Source organism: Pundamilia nyererei, unplaced genomic scaffold (genome assembly GCF_000239375.1).
Source record: "Pundamilia nyererei isolate P.nyererei 1_Seehausen unplaced genomic scaffold, PunNye1.0 scaffold00107, whole genome shotgun sequence".
Classification (NCBI taxonomy): Eukaryota; Metazoa; Chordata; class Actinopteri; order Cichliformes; family Cichlidae; genus Pundamilia; species Pundamilia nyererei.
The window spans coordinates 226,971-245,095 of NW_005187508.1; the positions used below are offsets into that span (position 1 = coordinate 226,971).

At 37.7% G+C, this 18,125-nt stretch overlaps 1 protein-coding gene across 1 annotated transcript in view; it reads right to left on the reverse strand.

The window, feature by feature from the left end:
• Positions 1 to 1,632: 1,632 nt before the first annotated feature.
• Positions 1,633 to 18,125, reverse strand: part of ugt8 (UDP glycosyltransferase 8) — a 23,796-nt gene continuing 7,303 nt past the window's right edge. The window contains exons 3-6 of the mRNA XM_005741079.1: positions 14,293 to 14,435; positions 8,111 to 8,187; positions 6,864 to 7,083; positions 1,633 to 5,793 (exon numbers count right to left, since the gene is read on the reverse strand). Of these exons, the coding sequence (XP_005741136.1) occupies positions 5,415 to 5,793; positions 6,864 to 7,083; positions 8,111 to 8,187; positions 14,293 to 14,435 (819 nt within the window). The 3' untranslated portion in view covers positions 1,633 to 5,414. The remainder of the gene's footprint in view (positions 5,794 to 6,863; positions 7,084 to 8,110; positions 8,188 to 14,292; positions 14,436 to 18,125) is intronic.

Genomic DNA, 18,125 nt, shown 5'->3' on the forward strand with positions numbered 1-18,125 from the left:
TTAGGTTTTCATACTTTCATATGAATAAATAAGATGGCTATCTTGCAGTTAACTGCAAAAACAGCCTTTCCAAGAAGTGTGGTTTCCATTACTGGTAAGTGAAACATTAGTAATTTATCACTTAACGCTAATTAGCTGGTATGTGTGTCTGTGCAGTGCACCAACATAGTGCTAGCAAGCTTTCTGTCCTCAGCTGATAACTTAACACTGCACTGTCCAGAAAGTCAACATGGAGGGAGAGTATGACATCACTGTCTTCCACGTGCTCCATCTGTGGTGTCGGCCATTAAAGGGATAAAATGAACCTCATTTCTGATGTGCAAAGGTCTCCAGCTTAACTATTTTCAATGAAATAATTCATCTTAATTACCTACTTTTTATTATGTCAAGGTCAGTTTAGCTGTTGGTAGTGGAAAAGTCTTTCAATCCTGTTAAATCATTTACAAAGAAATACTAATTGCTTCTTGGGCAGATCCATAGGGAGAGCTCTCAGAATAGGCTGTGACGAAGATGAACATACAGTGACAGAAGGCCATCTTTCATTTACGCTCGTACAAGCTAAGTCAACAGTTTCCAAAAAGACACCCTTAACAGACTAATGCACACAGGAGAAGTCCAACATCTTCTTTCAGGTGCATCTCAGGTAAAGACTTAAGATGTCAGTGGACGTAAGATCACAGCACACCCTGTTCTCATACTATTGACAAATCCATCACACAGATATTGTGCAGAGAGGGAGGACTTTGCACTCAATATGCTAAGCCCACTTAGTCCATCACAAAGTGTTCAGTAGCTCCTGATGATTGCCCTTGGAGGCAAGATAATAGGCACTAGCAAGGTATAAAGAGGGAAATGTGGCTAAGAATGACTGGAGGGTGTCATGAATGATGCCCACTGTGTTTTTCTTCAACATCAGATTTCTGATCAGCACCCCCCATATGTCTCAGTTAACAGAAGAGCGCCCACACAGGGCCACCAGCGACAACAAAACAACTTGAAGAATGTAAATTAAACATACCTGCAGATGCTTTTTTTTAAAAAACTGTGAGTCACTGTGTCTGTGTGCGTGGAAAGGGGGGGGGGGGGTGCATGCGGGGGGAGAAGTGGGGGTTGGTTGGTCTGCAGGCCCCAGCAGGCAGAGTGAATAATTAAGTAAGCGAAGCAGAGTACCAAGCTGGGTGTTTTGTTACCCCCACTCTCACTCAGCACAAGCATACAGCATTAGATAACCCCATCTATCCACGTGTGTGTGCGTGCATGTGCAGTTGGCTACTTTAGATGATTCGACCATTTGATACCTACAAAAGCCTCTTGCTGCTTGGTAACAATTCCAGACAGAAAGCCTATACATCCCCTATCACACTGAGACTGGCTGCATCAACTGCTGCAATCAGCATCAGCCTTGTCTGGGCTCAAAAACATGAATCGCATGCGCTCCTCTGTTCAATACTGCTGCACAGTGGCATCGAGGGCATGTAACAGTTTATAACGATAGGATTTTGTTTTTCTTATTCTTGTATATTTTAGTTTGGCGAGAAATTATATGCGACACTGTAGGAAGCGCGGGAAAAAAGTTTCAGTCATCTCTGCAAACAAAATATGCTTTTTTTTATTCAGCATTAGCATTTTGTTTACAATCTATTTACAACATGGACACACATGACAGAACAAGTGAGGACTTTTTTTTTTTTTTGCCTAGATTTAAAATGAAAGTAAAATAATGTCGAACCAACTACAGTGAAGTGAGGACAGGTAAGGACGGCGCAAAAGACGGCAGAATACACAAGGAATTAAAGAGAAAGACAAAGATGTGGACAAAGGGAACAAGCTAGTACACTACAGAAAACAGAGCAATGATCAGTTATTCAAGCAGGTAAAATATAGACATCACGAGAACAGATACACTCGACTTTATATTTACTGAAACATAAAGTTGGGACATTTAAGTATGTAGGGTACAACATTATTAATACTGAAAAACTAAAAAAAACTAAAAAAAAAAACAAAACAAAAAAACAACCATCTTTACAAACATTTTCTCTTCAGATCCTGTTCATAGCTTGCGTAGCACTAGCAGGCCCATCAGCCATACCCACCATGGGCTGGGTTGGGCTGTGCAAGTGATGTTATAGCTCACAGAGAAAGGAAGGTCATGAAACTTCTCTGAAATAGTTTAAAGTATTTGTGAACATTTTGTTCTTAACAACGTTGACTAGGTTAAATGTTCCGTTGCCATTACATTAAGGTTGTTGTTGTTGGTAAACAGTCCCTCTGCTATGATTCCATCCATTAAAAAAAAAAGGTAGAAGAACAAGAAGAAGCACAGTATGTGTAGCTTGGTAGTTTGATAAATCAACTAAAGATCCCACGTTCGTGATTTTTTTTTCCCTTCTCCTATGCCTACGAGCACCTTCTAAAATACAAATTAGAAGGATAATGAAACCCTGCAGACTCTAAAGATGATCTTCGACTGGCCTTGTACTTTGAACTCAGCAAAAGAGAATTTCCCCACAGGGACAGTTATCACTTTGACACATCATTATTCATTGTAAATGAGGGGTTTATTTCTATAGTTTGAACTATGTCAATCCTTTTTTCCCTTTTAAATACCTCTCTGTTACCTGCATTTACAATTAGCAGGCACAGTGGCAAAAATTAAAAGAGTAGAAATAGTGACAACAGTTAGGTCATATACAGTCATGGCCAGAGTTTTGGATAGTTTTGACTTGACTCTTCAAGATTCAGCTCAAGTGCAGTTATTGAATCATCAAAGGGTTAAACAAAAATACTGCATGAACAACTAAAGAATTAAAACCTTTTTTTCCAATGCAGTTTCTTATTTTCAAGATCTCAGATATAATTGAAAAGAACGGGTGATTTTTTTTTTTGTTGTTGTTGTTCCTCTTCCCATAAATTTAGCAGGTAAAATAGATTTCAAGCATGGAATTTGCATTTGGAAACCATAGCTGTGAAATGAGGTCAAAAGGAATCTCAATAAAACTGAAACAGACCTCATTCAAGGTCTCAAAACAAAGCAAATTCATTAGATACACAAAGAAAAACCAGGGTTTTGGTGAAGAGGAAAATAAGCCTGGATGCTAAATGAAGGCAACAGGTGTATGATCCCTTTATACAATAAAAACACCAAAACCAGAAGAAACCAACCAAACTTCATAAAAGCTATTAGAAAAGTCAGACCACTTCTGGAATTGCACTCTTCAACAGGTTGAAACTTAGAGCGGACCATGTCCAGAATGATGGAAAGAAAAAAAAGATACACGATATTTGGGACAACTCACAATCAATAACATAACACGGTAAGGCCAATATAATGAATGGGCTTGAGTGGTTTCAAGTGGCTCTGGGTCACTAGTATTTACTGATGATGGGACAGTCTAAAGTCAACAGATCGATACTTTCTGCTCATATTTAGCCAAATGCAGCAAAGCTGACTGGGTAACTGTTCAGACGGACAATGACCGAAAGCATGTTGTGAAATGAACCCAGTTTTTGAAGTTAATGACCTGGAATATTGTGCAATCACTGAAGCGGCCCTCTGATCTCAACCTGATTAAGCTGCATTTAACTTCCAAAGCAAACCTAAAGACTGAAGACAATAACTGAAAAAAACCTTAGACATGTCCATGGGTTCTAGGCATCAGTAGTTACTGAGTGCAAGTAATTTTTAACCCTTTATTAAAAGAATGACTATTTTATTTACCAATTATATTTGAGCCCGAGAAAACAGGCTTAAACTGTTGTACTTCGACAGTTAATGCAGCGTTTTTGTTCGGACCCCTGAATTAAAACAAAGCCTCCACTTGAACTGATATTGATATTTTGATATTGTGAGTGCCACTGTTCAAACACCACACGTGAACCACATCTGTTGTGCTTCATTCATGCACCCATCCTAGTCCAGAACAACCACGCACACGTATTCAAGCACACTGCGTACCCATAAATCTGTGTAACTGTGTACAGAATGTGAATAACTCACTCAGAATTAATATAATTACAGAAGGTAAGTTTGCACATAAACCTCAACAGCATTTCTAAAAGATTTACAGAAGTGAAGCGCTGAATGGAAATCTACCTGAACAGAATAATTTAAAAACATCTGTAACACATTAGAATTAAAACATTTATTAACAAATCATTAACAGCTGAATCATAGTTGAATGATGTACAATGTGAAGTGTAGCACTGGAAATGACATCAAAAAATAGGAGAGAGAGATGAGGGCTGAAGAATTAAAATATGGGGCTGATGATGCAACTAATCATGAGTGTAAGTAATGCTCAGACTCCTCCCCTCACTACATGAGCTTAAGTAGCTTTCTGATCTTGCTTTGCCTGTTCATAATATTGTAATATCGTTACTGCAGAAAAAAAAAAAAAGAAAGAAAAAAAAAAACATGATCACCTTTTCACAAGGACAAGCCACATAGAGTTCGGCAGAGTCGCTCTCTACCACAACAAAAGTCAGTCAAGAGATAATGCAAAGACCGCACAGCTAAGTGCAGTCACAAGTTGGCACCACCTTGTGAAAAGGGAAAACAGTGCATGAACAAACTGGCCAGCCTGAAGACAACAGTACATTCTGTGGATAATGCAATTAAAGAACACGCAGACTGGGCCATACTCACGCTGACTGCTGCCATCAGCTGTTTCTTTGTTTGTCTGTTTCACGAGTATGAAGGACAAGGGTGGAGTGCAGATGTGGGCTAAGGATTCGGAGTGTACATGGTGCTGTCACACCGACCGAGATATGAAATAAATTAAAAATAAGACGCGTTAAAAAGTCTGATCATTAAAATGCATTTGTACAGTAATAAATAGTTTTACCCTCTATTTACAGTTCACCAAACACTTCTGCAGTTAAAAACATTTAATGCTAAATCTTTCAAAAGCCATCTTAATTTGTTTTGTTTTGATTTTTCGAGGATGAGAGGGTTGGCGCTCAAGATTCCCCCTCTTCATCATCCTTCCACTGGTAAGGAAGGCAGGAAGACAGAGAACAGGCAGGAAAGAAGACGCACGGGTAGAAATAATGTCCCCAAATATGTCTTTCCTGTGTTTCATCCTCAAAGAATTCACAAATTTAATGATGTATTGCTGCACCTGCTGTTGTGGTTGTTAAAGTTTTTGTTAAATATACCTCATTACACACACACATTCACCCATATTCACACACACACACACAGATTTTGAGCACCCGATGTCTTGCTCTGTCCTCACACGACGCATTGTGTATCCTTTCCACAGCCTCTTGCTTGTTCTGAGTAGCAGTTGCCACTAGACGCAGACCTAAGAACAGACTTCTTTCCAAACTTTCATAAAACCAGTGAACCAAAAGCTAGAGCTGAGTCTGTAGGGCAACTTCTTCCTCATCCCTCCTAACCTTTCGAAGCATCAATTGATCTTCTTTTCATTTTTCAAGGAGCCATTGCGTTTGTGTTTCCCATTGGCCATGTTCTCATTATGGCAATGTCCATTGGCCATGCTGCCATCATCTCTGACGTTATCTCCTCTGCTGTGGTCCCTGGACCTGCCCCTCAGCAATCGTGCCAACCGGCGTAGGGCAAAGACCGCAAGAGCCATGGCAGCCCCTACAGTAATGACCACATCCAGCAGGAAATACTGGTAGAGGGACACCTCATATACAGCTGAGCGCAGGTGGCTCGCACCGTTGTGACGGAGAATATAGCCGATCCAGTAAACAGCCCTGCTCACAGGGTGGCCTGGTTGATCTTTGTGAATATTGGAGAGATAACGGGCTTGCTGGCGGTACCTAGGTTGGTAGGTAGAGGAAAAGTGAGATGGCATAAAAAATGAGGAAGGAGATTTGTTGAACAAACACTGCAGTCACAACCAAATCAACATATAGCTTAAAATATGAAATATTATAGACACCCTAAATCACAATGACCTGATATCATGAAAGGTCACCAGGGGGTGTGCTACGACGCTAAGAAAAGCTCGAAGTCAGAGTTCCCTGTGTGGCTTTCTTTATCTTGCTAAATCACCATAGTAACTACTGTTGAACACATAACCTAGTCAGGAGGTTAGGTTCACCGAAAGAATCACCAATTCTCTCTTTTATTGCATGTTTTAAGAGCAATGTAAACTCTCTGCAGGGAGAATGCGTGTGCAGGTTGTTAAAACATACTTTATGAAAAACACTAAATGAACTGTAGGTAGCAATGCCAGAATGTACATGTGCAGAAAATATATAAATGTTTTTGTATTGTAGCTATTTTTGAATTGCAGCCACTAAAATACACACCAAGAATATCTGTTCAATCAATAAAGTTAACTGGCAACTAACTAAAGTGATTTCCACGCCTCCGATATTAGGCAGTAACATTTAATGTTTAAACGTATCCAATTAAAAGTTTCAGAGCTCTAATGTGTGGCTGTCATCTTAAAAATAAACAGCAGCACAGAGCGCTGTTGACAGTAATTAAACTGAATTAAAATGTTTATTTTACCACAGTGTGTTAAATCACCAGATTAACGGTTTTCTGCAGCATTAATCTCGTCTTAAATCGCAACAATTGCATTTTACTGTTATTTTTTTAATGTTAATTAAAGATTTTTGTCAGGTTTTTTTAATCATCATCGGCACCATCAGATAACATTCACTCAGAGGGATCATTTTGTGCAGAACAGCAGTCACATGATCTGTGAAAAACGCCTTTTTATATGAATGGAGTCTCAAGCATAGAGCCCAGCCTACTTCATAATACCCGTTATCTCTGACTTGGGTTTTAGGTTTTAGGTAAGCTAAAACCTAAAAGCCTTTTATCAGATCTCACTGATAAAAGCAATAATACACAAAGCAGTACAAGACAAACTAACCTGGTGTCTGTGATGACGCTGCTCAGGGCTGTAAAGAGGTCTTCCTCTGTCATGTATTTCCAGTGCAACATGATTCCCATTCCTTTGGCTGCTACGCGCGTCATAGTATCATAATGGTCACCAAAAAGAGGTACACCCACCACCGGCACACCATGATACATGGCCTCATAGATGCTATTCAAGCCCCCATGGCTCAGGAACGCTCTTGTGTTAGCGTGACCTAGATGACAAGAAACAACAGGTGGTTTTTTTGGTATGTTAGGCATAAAGTTTTTGACGGGGCTGTTTTGCTAAGGTTAGAAACAGTTTAGAGAAACTGAAACAGCAGCACATCAGACATCATTCAAAAAGAAAACCAGAAAAAAAAAAAAAAGGAAAACATTTTATGACCATGGCTTAGAGCAGTGGGTAACCATAACACCACAGAAAAACATACATTGTTATTTTTAATTTTATAATACGAAAGGGACCACTGTCCGACCGGCAGGCAAAAAGGCAAAACAGCATCACATAATCAAGTCCTTGCTGTCAGACTTTGAATGTGGCATATTCCTCATCCCTGTCAGGCACAATGAACCTGTGTGTATTCTTTCTAGTGAGGTTAATAAGTATGTGAAGAAGGGATCCATACTACACAAAACCTAGTGAGCCACACCCACAGGGTGAAACCAACAACTCCTGAGGGATGTGTAAAAACTTGTCATCAAGCAGTAGTACAAAAAAATTAACGTTCTTACTTTTTTCAAGGTAAATATAATAACAGAAGAGTTCCTACAGTTTTTTAAAATCTTGTTTTTATTTTCTTTGAGTTTAGTTTCATTTAGTTTTCAGTGTGAGTTTACATCTTTCAGACTCATTTCTGTAATTTTAATGTTTTATATTTGATATTGTGAATTATTGTAATGGGGGCTCTTCATCATATTAGAATTTAAGAAGGTCTGAACGGGTATTATAACACAAACGACACTTTGTGGAAACGGTTAACTCACATACATGTTAGTGTTAGCGTTTCTAGGAAATGCACTGAGGTCTGCTCATATTTGTTAAATTTGACTAATCTTGCAAAGACAAGATCAAAATTACATGTTCTATATATTTTAAATTTATTTCTCGATGAACATGAACAATGATTTTTTTAACTACATGTATTCTGATTTGCAGTTTTAGTTAACTAGAATCACCACAAACAAAATATGTTGATAAAAGAACTGGATGCTACGTTTTTTTTAATGATCTCATGTCCTTACCTAATAAGTCATTCTGAGGCATCCAATCAACAAGCTTGGTGTTGTTGCCAAGGTTACTGGGTGGCACGCCAGAGAATCTGAGGAGGAGGAAACAATGCAGAGGACAAACATTGAAGCAATTTATTTTAGTTTTGAGAAGAAAATCTTAAATTTAAGCCAATTGAGAAAAAAAAAAATCTTGAGGTGCTTTAAGCAAAGTAACAATTTATTAGATTGAATAACGCACTTGCTAACACCTTGATAAAGTGTGACATTATTTTAAAGTGCTACCCAGACTTTACCAGTAAAAATCAAGTAAGAAAGTCCAAGTTTCTTCATACTACACAAGTGTTTGCATGTCACACTGTCTCTTGATTGCAGTTTTCAAATGCTAAATGAGGTCAGTAATATAGAGCATGGTTGGTAGAGCGTGGGGCCAGAAATAGTCTGTTTCCAACCACAGTGACTAACTCCGCACTGTGGTGCAGTGGCAAACAGTGTCGGTGATGTAGCTCAAGCAGTCTAGTGCCACATCTACTAATTGCGATTATTTCTGCTACAATGTATAATTTCTTAACACTTCTAAGACACTGGGGGGGAAATAATTAAAATTATGAAAATATAAAAGAACAAAAGGGGACTACTGAGTGTACAATGACACTCACTGCACAGGTTTTCACCTTGATTGCTAATGAACACTTAATGATTAGTGTGAATTTCCACAATAATGTGCTCAGTCAAATTCTTTTTTTTTTTTTTAACAATGTAGTGTTTTAACACAAAGATTTGGATGTTTAGTCCTAAGAGATCCGAAGTTATCCATAAAGATTATGCGAGTTGTGTTCATCCCTCACATTATTGCGAGGATTAGTCTGCCAGACAAATCACAGTGACTAACTTTAAAAAACGATATAACCGACAAACTAAAGAGACAGTCTGGTCAATGCATTTTTTTAGCTGCTAAGAGCTGTGATATATGTAAATGAGGATAATAGTAAATGCCAGCCAGACAAGGTCATTTCGAAACTGTAAGAAAACGTGTACACAAAATGAATCATGCACAAAAATAGAAAATCGTATCTTTTGAAAAATGAGACCGATACTACGGCAACAGTGAATCTACACTGACCTATATTAACAAATTTAGTTGTTACAATCCACCTGCCAACACCTTTAGCAGCACATGGTAACATTATCTTATTTCTGTTTTTTTCCCACCCCTTTTTGTCCAGCCTCAAAAACCTTTTTGTTTACTTCGTCTCGGTTTACATTCTTTTACTGATAATCTTTTTCTCTTTAGCTTAATGTGTAACTTCCCCTGGATAATGAAACGGCCCAGTCTTTGTTAATTTTGTTAAATGGTGCGAGTCCTATCGTCAGTTAACCATATCTAAGACAGAAGTACGCATACACAAGAGGTCACATTGTCTAAGGGTCAGATAGTGGAATGTATTTGTTCTCAAAAATATCTCGCAACAGTCGCTGACTCTAAACTGAACTTTGAAGCAAACTGTGAAGCTGTGTGCACGAAAAGAGGCTATCATGTTTGAGGAAGCTCTGTCATCTCCACATTGATGATTTTATCATGCTTCTTTTGAATGTCTTTTGTCCTTTTCCTTGGTATCATATCTGTAATGAACAGAAACTCACTCAATCAAATTGTTAAATTGTCTGATCTGTGAGCCACAGCTGAGCCCAGCACCCCTCTATACCCTGTATTTCCTCAGTATTTTGTATTATGCTTATCTGTTAGCTATGGTCCATGTTTGTATTGAAAAATGGAGAACAGAATACAAACACACACCTTAATATCACGAAAAAACTCTAGGACTGACTCTCAGGTAATAAATCTACATCGTTTACCTCTATGCAAGTTTCTGTGTGCAAAGTGTAGAAGTAAATTACTGGTCACTAAAACACTTGTCAAGTGGTTTCTGGCTCTCTGTGATATCGCCAACTGATCAGGGGAGACATATTGCTTAACCAAATGGTGATGCCAAAACGACATGAAATACACCAGTGATTTATTTATTCTGAACTTCTCTTTCACACTCGTGCTTCTTTGGGCCTCAATCAACTACTTTGTTGATAATGTTCGATCTAAAATTTCAAGTGTTGCCGATGCAGTTGCTTACATCATGGTAAAAAATCTAAATGTAGATACGCTTATTATGAGTTTTATAAATGCCTTTGGTTATCGTATATCAGAAAAAAAAAACACAAAAAAAAAAACACACACTTCAGAAAATTTTTAACATACTTCTAGACTGACTGGAAATGTGGGTGTGTCTTTCTGGCACAGTACTGAACTGGTTTGAATCTAAGTAACAGGGAGAAGTTGTGTCAACTGGCAATGGCAATTGCACTTCAGTACAGACAAAAATGACATTACGATCCACAGCATGCTACTTCAAACTTAAATCATGGGAACCAAAAATTAATAAATAAAAGGAAAATTAAAAAGAAACAAGTTTGTAAAAAAATTCTTACTGTAATTATGCAACTTAAACACAAATCTGCAAACCATATCTCCAGGGGACTTTAAGCCATTACATAAACTTAATCAATGTTTACATGTGCAAAACAATATTTCTTGATTCAATGATAAAAACTAGCTATATGGAAATCAGTGCCCCCCAAATCTGCAGTTGTGACAGGGATGTTAACTGGGCTTTTTTGTTCTGCACATTGTGCAACTTAAAAAGTAAATGTTTAAAAAAAAACAAAAAAAAACAACACAACGTACAGTTGTACTTACTCTTGATCTATTGTTTTATGCAAAGCATTTAGAATTACCTTGAGGTTGAAAGCACCTAGACAAATGAACTTGATTTGCATCAACAAAAGCTGAAAAGCAAAAGTGCTTTTGTACTTACAGGTGTTTAAGTTCTTCTAAATGCCTGTGTATGTCTGCATGTAAGCGTCAATAGAAAATTTTTTATATACTTTTTTTTTTTATGTCTTTGACATTGAAAATGTTAAGTGGTGGAAGCAAAACATTAAAATTAATTACATATTTTTTCTGACTGACATTTCTGGCAAGAATCCCTTTGACTGTCTACAGCGCCCGAGACATAAAACAGTGATACATAAATTTTTTGTTGCAAAATTACATAAGAATTGCAAGTACCTATAGAGCTTGAAAGAACATCACCATCATTGATCAGGTGGAATTCCTTGCGGTTGTGCCACGTGACTTACTGCTTGGAACAGTATGTTTACTTAAATAACAAAAGTCTTTCCAATAAGCTGACATTTTCCTAGAGCCACAAGACATGCAAAGTTTACCGAGCCAGCCTACCTGAATTTTGCCACCACTTTATATGTACACAGCACATTTTAAAGGTAGTGTTTACAAACTAAAAACTGAAGCAAAAGTCATTAACTTAATCATCTTAGGTCTCATGTTTATTTCTGGGGCACCCTGACCTCCAAGACAGAAAAAAAATAATACTTATAATTTCTTGGTTCATTTTAAATATATCAAAAATAAAACAAATTCCATTGCATTTTATTTTGAATTTAAAATTCATTACTTAAATACCATTTTCAATTCTCTTCTTGGTCTGCAATAAAGAAAATAATGCCCTAGACTCAAAAATATGCAGATCATGCCACTGACTAAATACTCGTGTGTTCTTTGTGTGGGGAGGCATTTCCGCACATTCAGCATATGCATGCTACATTATGACTCCCATCTGTCCATCTCTGTCTGCTTCCCTCCCCAGCCCAAACTCTTTCATCTGTCTTTAACAAAGCACCAATTCACTGTCCTGCCCATCAAAGCTTACATTCATGGAGCCAATTATCAATGACACGATTCATTTGGCTGGCTCCCTGATGCTGTCATCAGCCTTCTTCCTTTTTAACCTCTTAGTTTAGAAGGGAAACTAAAAGCTGCATTAACATACAATATCACATAACTGGTGCCCTTTAAAAGAGGATCTTGTTTGTTCTCTACTGTGATGAGATTCCTGTATAAAAAGCCTGATTATCATACCATGAAAAATTAGGGAAGTGAAAATAGGGAAATTGTTTCATTTTACTATACGCAACAAAAGAGATGAATCCGTATCATAAAATGTTGCACACATAAACACAACCCGCATTACAACAAAAACAGTGCTTTTTTTTTGCTTTTTTTTTAAAAATAGTCATCAAGGTAATATTGCAACCACAATGGAATCATCTGAGGTCCCTCCACCCAGTTTTTACAACAGTCAATTCTTGCAGTTTAACATTGCATGGGTAAGTTCACTTGTTCCTCTTTACCACCTCTCTCACCAAAACTAAATAAAAGACGTCACGCATATGTACGATGGCCTCATTTTACTAAGACACAGAAGGTCAGTAAGCTAACACGAATAAACTGGCACACGGCAAGAACAAAGGAGTCCTATTTCGCCTTGAGCTTTAGCGATCTGTTTAATCTGTATTTTCCAAAAGAAAAGAAAACAATCCCAATAAGATAATCAGTAAAGTCAGCACAGAGGTCTTTTTTTTAATTATTTATTTATTTATTAGTGACTCTGAAATTTATCCTTGCACTTCTTGCCTTTTCTTTTTCACCACGTGTGGGATCTAAACGTGTGATGATAGTATACAAAGGCCAACTCGAGAGAAAAGGAATGGCACAATGTGGTATTATCTTTTTTTAAGACTTAAGTGTTACAATAAAATGAGGACTAATCACTGAAATATCTGTACTTGCAGTCCGAACACAAAAAATGTGACAAGAAAACCTAAATCTCTGACCTAAAACCTAATAAAGACAGCATGCAGTGACATACCTGTATTTACACACAGGAAAACATAATGGAAGGTTAACAGTTCACTTGCATGACATCACTGGAAACTGTGTAGTCAGGCCTCTACAGACTAGCTGCCAACCCTCTACATGCAGGTGCCTGTTCTGCATTATATACCCATCAGTGTAATGTTAAGTGTATCTACTGCAAATCAGGACTTTGCTCCTGGATTCACATTACACAACAAAAAAGTATTATTATGTGATAAAATTTCCTTAAACCAAATAGTTATCCTTTATCCCATATTTAGTTAAAATATCCATAGAAATGTGGGTCAATGTGGTAAATGAATGGCAAGCTTTTCAAATATACCTGTTAATGATTAAAAGGTTGATGGATGGTTTTAAAGTAACATTAAACTACTACCTCTCGTTATTAATTAATCCTGAAAGCAGTAAACAGAACTGAATATGCTGCAAATGCAGTTCTGCGGCTAAAAGTGAAGTAGCTCCTGTTGTGTCACATGGTCATATATTGTCTGCACCTCATTCACATATGCAAAAGTGTGTTTATCAGAGCAGTACTCGGGCTGAATTACTTGTGGCTAAATTTAGAAAGGAAAAAAAAAAGGTACTTCCATCCATAAACTATAAAGTCACTGTCAACTGATCAAGTTTTACTGTGGCACGAACAAGTTTCAGCATTCATGGCGCACTTTTATTTGATCTACCAGATGACCTCTAGTAAAAAATGTTATGTCTCTTTCTTATGGTGGAGTAATGGCCACTGACCTTAACAGAGGCAAGTGAGGCCTAAAGTTCTTTGGATGTTGTTCTGGGGTCTTTTGTGACCTCTTAGATGAGTCGTTGCTCCGTTCTTGTAATTTTGGTCGGCCTGAGAAGGTTCACCATTGTTCCATGTTTCCACCATTTGTGGATAATGACTTTCACTGTGGTTTGCTGGAGTCCCACAGCTTTAGAAATGGCTTCATAACCTTTTCCAGACTGAGAGATCCCAATTACTTTGTTTCTCATTTGTTCCTGAATTAACCTTTGAGAATGTTTTGGTCTACTCCACTTTATCAGGCAGGTTTTATTTAAATCATTTCGAGATTATCGAGAACAGGTGTGGCTTTCCGAACATGTGATACACAGCAGTTAATTTATATCATAACACCTTCATTTAGAAACTACGTTAACTTGCGTTATCTTTGTCTAATATTTAAATTTGGTTGATGATCTGAAGCATTTAAGTGAGACAAACATACAGAAACACAGAAAATCAGGAAGAGCGCATACACGTTTTACCACCACTGCAGGTTTCTCCATAAAACTTAACAAACAACCAAAAAAAGAAACAGAAAAGAAAAAAAAAATGCCTAGTTGAAGACTGTTGTTAATTTTAGGTTTTAGAAAGTTCTATTCACATCTTTTAAATTGAAAGTAGATTCTTTACCTCCAGATAACACGTTGGGGCAGTCTGGCAAGGGCACCTGCTAGTTTGTGAGCAATGTCACTGGAAAGGTACTTTACGCCGGCTCCAAATGACACAACTACAAAGCCGTGCTCTTCTGTGTCTTTCACCCAGTCTTCAAAACCCTGTAGGAACATGAGAAAAAAAGACCAGGGAGGGATAAAGTACAGCTTTAAAAAAAAGAAAGAAAAAAAAACATGTATTTCATATTTGAAAGTGCTTCAATTTACAATTTAACTCAGGATTTTCTTTTAGAGCCTTAAGAACAAATACATGACATCAGCGTCAATAAAGCATGACTAAGTCACATAAACTCTAAACACTGTTTTAGTTATCTGCGAAGGTTTGCAGTCACGCCTATGTGACGATAGCATTTATTGTACTGACATAGCAGAGTTTACTGTGCACATCCATTTTGACAGGTTTGCATATAAATGTAGGATGACAGTATAAGACTGAATAAATGCTACAATCTAACTTTAATATGAAAACGCAGTACACTAAACTACTTTTTTAATAATGTTAGAACAACCGGTAATCATGTCTGAAGGCTGATAAGTACAGAGGCTCTAAAACCCAATAACATATTCCAGCCTGAAAACTCTGTAGAGATGCATCTAAGCTCAGATCCTTTGATTTTTAGAATGAAATTATATGTTAATTAACAAAAAACGTAATACTCTACAACCTCAACCATTTAGTATCAACTTTGTACTACTGTCAGATTTTTCTGTGTATGAGCTGTTGATATAGGTGCAATCAAACAACATTAGTCATTCCTGATCATCAGCAACCAAGCCCAGAAAAACTGACGCTAAATAACATTCAATATGTACACAAGTCTTTTATAACACATTTTCACCTATTCAAAATATAAACTCACATAGATGGTAATATACGTAAAGGCCAGTTAGCAACCACAGGCAATCACCAATTGCAAGGAACAAATGTATATTCCTAAATGGTCAGGAGGGTTGCTGCCTGTCACGGTGAAAATGATAACTGCTAAAGCTCCAAAGAGACAGAATCAGTTACCACCTGACAACCACGGGTCAGTGGGAGAAAAAAACAAAAGTGGATTCTCCAACTGGTTGGCAAGTAGATGCTAAAGCAGGCTTACATTTTAGTTTGAAATTCTAAGGTTTGATATATTTAAAGTTTCTAAGAAAAACAGGACTTCTTGTTGCTCGAAGAAAACTCAGCAGAGGCCTCTATCAAGAAGCAATGTCACAGATCCCTTTCAAGAGATCCCTTCATTTGAATTGCCTTTACTGGAAGCAACCCTGGTGCCTACAGTTGGCCATGTAGGAGAGTGAAATCACCAGGGTAACAATAAATTTGAGTATAGTTATCCATAATGGTGGACTGCAGCAGACGTCATTAACCCATGAATGTTTGTTTTTGAGCACTTCTGTATTATTTAAAGCCAAGTTGGGTATTTCTGTGCTCCAAGTTATAATTACTAATTGAATGTTTAACAGTCTTTGCAAGTTTGAGGCTGGCAAGGTATAGTATTATCTCTATGAGTTACAACAAGGTTAAAACATTACCTTTTATGGTATCATTTTCCAAGTAAAGCCTTTTTACAAAAAAACAAAGCAAAAAAAACAACAACTTTTGAGTACTATTGATATGTTGAACCTAAGATTCTAGCTATCCTAATTAGAGACCATCCAATACCTTAAATGCTCGCTCTATTCAAATAAAAGATGTAAAACTATCAGCACAACAACTGAAATAACAGAACTCACGGGTTCCTACAAACTACACTAAGCAAATTATAACCACAAATCTACATATAAATCCAATACCATACGCTTTTAAAGCACTCTTCCTGTAAAAAACGAGGAGTCGTCCATGAGCAAACCTGCAACATGGAACACTCTGCCATGTGGTGCTGTTTTTTGGGGGGTGTTTTTCTTTTTTTAGTAACAGCCTGCCATTACTTGGACTACAGTGCTTCTCAACAGGCACTTGAAAGAAGAAATCATGACAAACAGTCATTTGAGTTTGGGTTTGCTAGGGTTGGATGACTGGACTAATCTATGTTGGCTGTTTGCAGTTGCTTTTTTGTCTGTGATTGTTGTCATTTTATTTTGCTAATTTAGTTGTCTGAGAATTTCAGTTGGTAGGTAATTAATTTTAAAAAGATGTGAAGTCTCCTTTTAGGTTGTGTTGAGCTAGAGCTGAGAGTTGACAGTTATTGAGATTCTTAGCAATATTATAAGGAAAAGTCATACAAGAAGACCTTAAATGTCAACAAGTCTGTGTACTTTAGCATCATATGTTATGCCCAGCTTTTTATTAATTTACAGGCATTTACACATCTCTAAAAATATATTTGCTCTTACAGGTTGTTGAAAGGACAACAGGCAGTTGGATATTAACCCAACCCTGGGGCGTGTCCTGATGTGCACTTAAGAAACCATTAGTTTGTCCAATAGTAAAATATATTTTTGTAAAAGTGAGGATGGACTGACTAACAGTGGTTGGGGACCGATCAGGGAGCAGCCATGTTGGAGAGACAGGATTGGAGAGAGGGAGGCTAACGGTCCAGCTGCAGGAGCTAAGGCTGCCCTGGCACAGAGCAGCTTCACGGGCACACTGGGCTCTGTGTCCCAGCAGCATACCCCCTACTGTCCCTACAACACGGCCTTAGTAACCCCATAAAAGAGTCTCAGTGTCCCCAGAGTTAGGGTTAGAACAATGACCTCGTTCTCCCTCCACTTCCATTATAACCCTCCACACAACACTGCACAATACTCCCTATTGGCTGGTGTGGCATTCCTAAAACCCTCCGCAGCAGATACCGACAGCCCGCGCTCGCAATGTCCAAACGCTGGACTAACCCCCCCATCACTACCCGCCTCTCCTCAACACCCTTCCCCCTTTTGCTCAAAATCTGCCGTGTACATTGAACCTAAACCAATCATCACACCAGACTTTTCTAGAAAGGGTCACTTTGTAGCACATTGTGATTAGAAAATATCACAAGTGATAAAAAACAATAGATAATGGAAACAAGCTAGTGTGAATAACAGCAAACTGTGAAGACATAAAGAGGAAGTCGTTTCAAGAGATAAAAGTGCAGAAAAACAATTCATTAACTAGAGATGTGTGAATTTGATTGAAATTCAAGAGGAACGTTGCAGCCAAGCTTTTGCAAGTTCCCAAAGGGTTGTTTTTCAACAAGTGGTTAATTACTCGGCAACTATTTTGGAAAAAAAAAAAAAAGCCAACATTTTATTGGCTCCAAATTCTCGTGTGACGATTTCATTTTTATCTTATGACTGGCTATAAGAAACATGGATTAGCCATTATTTTCTACTTAATGATACTACAGTTTAACAGATTAAGGCCTTTTCTGAAAAAGGGCTGCGTCTTTGATTAACTCTGAATAATTCAGTGACAAAAGAGAAACAGTTTGCAGAATGGATTTAGGCTAAAGAATGGAAAAAAATAAGGAGTATGTCCTTTCTCATGCCTTTATAATGCCTCTCATAACTCTTCAGGGTTCTCAAACACAGACCACACCCATAACAAAACTTACTGTATTAATCTAATTATACTAATATACTAATATATAATATCAGCTTCCCATTCTGACCAATAAAGCCACATATTTGCATAATGACCTGTTTCAACTCTGTTCCCATGAGCCAGCTGTACTACAATGCTTCTGTCACCAGTGCATAAGAGCGCTCATTTTATGCTCAGGCTCCTATAGAGGCCTCTGTGAGCACTAGATGCAGATGCATTCATGAAATGTAGGCTCCATTGTTCAGATCTTGAAATGAATAAGCTAGAGCTGGGCG